General features: G+C 29.1%; 1 protein-coding gene across 1 annotated transcript; it reads left to right on the top strand.

Moving 5' to 3' along the window:
• Nucleotides 1–1058: 1058 nt before the first annotated feature.
• Nucleotides 1059–4320, top strand: LOC108558708 (neuropeptides capa receptor-like; the record flags this gene model as incomplete). Its single annotated transcript, XM_017915706.1, has 3 exons — nt 1059–1309; nt 1375–1574; nt 3841–4320. Coding segments are annotated over 3 exons (782 nt in total), but the record flags the coding sequence as incomplete, so codon positions are not given.
• Between the last annotated feature and the right edge of the window lie 491 nt (nt 4321–4811).

Raw genomic sequence — 4811 nt, 5'->3', positions numbered from 1 at the left:
CACTTTCCAACTAATCTTCAATAATTTTCCACAAGTTAACAAATTCAGGCCAATTTTCTTTTGATTCCTTCCTCCAGTTTCATTAGTTATTAACACAACACCTTTGTAATCCCATCAAATTGATTGCATCATCTATTTGATGCAAATCGGCTTTTGCTTTTCAGCGATTTGTTTAAAAAAAGTGACAATTTTAGTGGTTTTCAGATGAATAATAGTTTTCTATTAATTATGCAACATTTATATATATTTATTGGAATGGATTTTTTTTTTTGAGAAATATGCGGAATGCGGCATAAAGCCCATAACAGTCTACATTTTTATATCACACCCTATGTTATTGTAGTACATATATCTAAATAAAAATTTTAAAATTGAAAAAAATCAAATCTTAATCTCATCACTGAATTTTATTGCATTCATTTCCAATTTTACTCAATATTCAATTTAATTTAACTTTTCCTTGTTTTCTTACATGTTTTCACGTAACTTTATTAAAAATCTGTAAATAATATTGTAAAATTTATTATTGCTTTTCATAAATTCACATAAATTAAATAAATGCTGTATTTTAATAAGTTGTTACGTATGTTATTGTAGTACATATATCTAAATAAAAATTTTAAAATTGAAAAAAATCAAATCTTAATCTCATCACTGAATTTTATTGCATTCATTTCCAATTTTACTCAATATTCAATTTAATTTAACTTTTCCTTGTTTTCTTACATGTTTTCACGTAACTTTATTAAAAATCTGTAAATAATATTGTAAAATTTATTATTGCTTTTCATAAATTCACATAAATTAAATAAATGCTGTATTTTAATAAGCAAATTTATGAATAATAACTTGAAACTAATGGGATTTTATGATTAATCGCTTTATATTGTGTTTTGTAAAGTTTGAGTATGAATAATAAGGGCAGAAAATAAAATGCTGCTGCAGTTAAATAAAGGACGATTTAAAAGTATAAAGGATTCAACTTTTTTTTACATTCGTTGCAAAAGGACATCTGTTTTTTTTTATTTGCGTCGTTCTTTGTTAATTAATTCTGAAAGATAAAAGAAGAATTGTTGGTTTTGTTGCAGTGGCTGTGGTCGTGGCGTTTTTCATCTGCTGGGCTCCGTTTCACGCCCAGAGGCTGGTGGCGACCCATGTTTCCTTTCCATCGAATGCGGACGACAGGATAAAGTATCTGAAGATATACGAAGTGGTGACCTACATCAGCGGCGTCCTCTACTTCGTATCCACCACCATAAATCCGTTGCTCTACAACATCATGTCGAACAAGTTCAGGGATGCATTCAAGGTACGTCCGAGATGCCGGATGTCGGCTAGCATCGGGATTAAAGCATAGTAGAGTATCTTTTGCAGGAGACGTTCGCGCGATGCTGTCGACTCAACACCGGAAAGCAGAGGACTTACTCGGTCCTCTCTAGGTCTAGGTCCTCAGCGCCACGGGCCACAGAATCAAACGAGTCTAGAGATGAGGCTAGTAGCGTTCAAACACACACCTCTATTACCCACAAAAGCTCCATAGATTCCGGCCTAGGCATGCACATCACTACGAAAAGGTGAGACACAAATTGCAAATCCTATGATGTTTACCTGCAAAACTATACCAGAAAAAGAATTATAATTGACAGAAATTAACAAATTTTAACATGAAAAACATTATAGAATTTAAATTTTTGATAAAAAAAAAAACAAACTTACAATTATAATTCGAAATTAAAACTAATTGAAAACATATATGAATAAAAGAATTTTTTTTGTTGACAATTACAAAATTATGTAGAAACTACATTAATCAAACACGTAAAGTCAATTACCTGCAGATAATAACAATAATAATAATCTGATTTAAGTAAACATTACATAATTGAAGGAAAACTGGAAATAGATTAAACAAATATTTCTTTCAAGTTCTTATAATTGGGTAATTGAAGATTACATGCAGGAAATTTTTAATTCAACTAATTATTTAATTCAGCTGATTACTAAATTATATAAGAACTGATCAATTCAATTCAGTCTAAAAATAAAACAACAATTAATGTTTTGTAATTGTATTGGGAATAGATTTATTATGGAAAACAATAATTGAAATAGCAGAAATTTATGTTTTTTGTTGTTGTTGTCTTCTAATTAATGTTTGTAAAATACGTAAACACATTTGAAAATAATTAATTTTTGTATATTACAATTTTTATGGATTTTTTTTAATGGCTTTTAGATTATAACTATCTATTATAGTTTTCGAGTAAATCAATGAAATGTGAAAACACTGTTTTTCGAACGTTATAATTTCTATTTTTCAACTTTGAACGCGTATTACAGCAATATGCATAGGAGCACAGAAATGTATTTATACTTGCTGGATTCCCCAAACATTCAGCTTTCATATGCATCTTTTGGATTCAATCTATGTATTACAGTTTTCGAGAAAATCAATGAAATGTAAAAACACTGCTCTTTCGAGCATTTTTTAAAATTTGAACACGAATTACAGCCAAACGGCTAAAACCACAGTAATATATCGATACTTGCTACATGCTCCAAACATTCAGCTTTCATATGTATCTATTGGATTCAATCTATCTATTATAGTTTTCGAGAAAATTAATGAAATGTAAAAACACTGCTTTTCCGAGCATTTTTTAAATTTTGAACAAGAATTACAGTAAACATCTGATTTAAGTAAACATTACATAATTGAAGGAAAACTGGAAAAAAAGAAAAAACGAAGCATTTTTTTTTTGTCTAATTGAAGATTACATGCAGGAAATTTTTAATTCAACTCTAAAGCTAATTACTAAATTATATAAGAACTGATCAATTCAATTCAGTCTAAAAATAATGGGTATTGGGAATATGGAAAACAATGATTGAAAAAGCAGAAATTTATGTTTATTTGTTGTCTTCTAATTAATGTTTGTAAAATACGTAAACACATTTGAAAATAATTAATTTTTGTATATTACAATTTTTATGGAATTTTTTTTAATGGTTTTTAGATTATAACTTTGTATGGATTTGCAGATCTGGTAGAGTCGAGACTCAAAGAGGTTTGAAATTATAAAAATTTAGAATTTATTTTTTATAGTAATTTACAATAAATTTGCAAAATTTTATCTTAAAATGTAGATAGTAATTAGAATTTGATGATACAATTATATAATTAAATCGTATGCTTCTATTTGTAATAAATTGTTGTGTAAAAATTCCATTGTTTCAGATGATGAATACGTAATTTTTATTACATCATGTACACGAAGTTTTATTTGCTTCATTAACTACGATCCAAGTAATTTCAATGGCATCACTGAATTTTATTGCATTCATTTCCAATTTTACTCATAACATTCAATTTAATTTAACTTTTCATGTTTACATGTTTTCACGTAATATGTTTTCATGATCAATTCAAATCAGTCCTAAAAGAAAACAACAATTAATGTTTTGTAATTGTATTAGCAATAGTTTTATTATGGAAAACAATAATTGAAAAAGCAGAAATTTATGTTTTTTTTTGTTGTTTTCTAATTAATGTTTGTAAAATACGTAAACACATTTGACTATAATTAATTTTTGTATATTACAATTTTTATGGAATTATTTTAATGGCTTTTAGATAATAACTTTGTATGGATTTGCAGATCTGGTAGAGTCGAGACTCAAAGAGGTTTGAAATTATGAAAATTTAAAATTTATTTTTAATAGTAACTAAATTTGTTCTTAAAATGTAGATAGTAATTAGAATTTGTTGATACAATTAAATAATTAAATCGTATGCTTCGATTTTTAATAAATTGTTGTGTAAAAATTCCATTGTTTCAGACCTAGAAAAATCGAGTTTCCCAATAGATCTGAGGTTTCCATAACGATGATGCCGCTCACAAATTTAACTCATATCTCTCCGAGCACGAAACTGGTCGCAGTTCACGTGAAGCACGCGCCAGAACCGAATTGGAGGTTTCTCGAGTTCTTCAGATGTTTGGGGTCGAAGAGGCAGGAACCTGCGAGTCCCGAGTTCAGAGTTAGAACCAAAGAAACGAGACTTTCCGCCGACTCATTCGACATCAGCAACAGCAGCTTGAAAGAGGTGGAGGCGGCCTTGCTGAAAGACGAACTCACCACTTACATGAACAAACCTAGTTCAATTAACTAAAGTGAACTTTATACAAATACTGTGTACATATATATATATATAGACCTATAAACCTTAATGAATAATTAGTGAAAGTGATGAGAGCACGAATGTTTGATGAAAGAGATATATTTTGTCTGTCAATAAATTTTGAATTACAATTCCCGCAATCCCTTAGGCAGTCTCATTTCCATTCTCACTCGCACTTGACACAATTTGCCAACGGAAGACACCTCGTTACATCTGATTCCATAAAAATGATCAAACGATATTTTATGTTAAAAAAAAATATAGAAAATGTCAACATACAAAGTCACGATGTGCATGATTCCACGTGATTCTCATCGTTATTAAAAACAATCAGAATATGATTTTGTTTTCAATATGAGCAATTTACATCGATGAATTTTAATAAATTGAAGTTGCACATATTAATTTCATTCAATTGATTTTGCAGTTTATATAATTCGTCTGGTGAAACACGCGTTGCTGCATATTGGAGCAGTAAAAATCACCTTTACTATAGTTTAATGAAACTTGCTGTTGTGTGTCGCAGATGGCCTCCGGTCGTAAACATGGATTTTCATTCATGTATCTATTTTTGTAGTCTAAGTATACAGAAATAAAACTTACAGAGCGAATCGCTGCGAGTAGGCGAATA

Source organism: Nicrophorus vespilloides, unplaced genomic scaffold (assembly GCF_001412225.1).
Source record: "Nicrophorus vespilloides isolate i.1.1-1 unplaced genomic scaffold, Nicve_v1.0, whole genome shotgun sequence".
NCBI classification, from domain to species: Eukaryota; Metazoa; Arthropoda; class Insecta; order Coleoptera; family Silphidae; genus Nicrophorus; species Nicrophorus vespilloides.
Note: the sequence above shows the minus strand (reverse complement) of the source record. Positions and strands in the feature narration are given on the sequence as shown.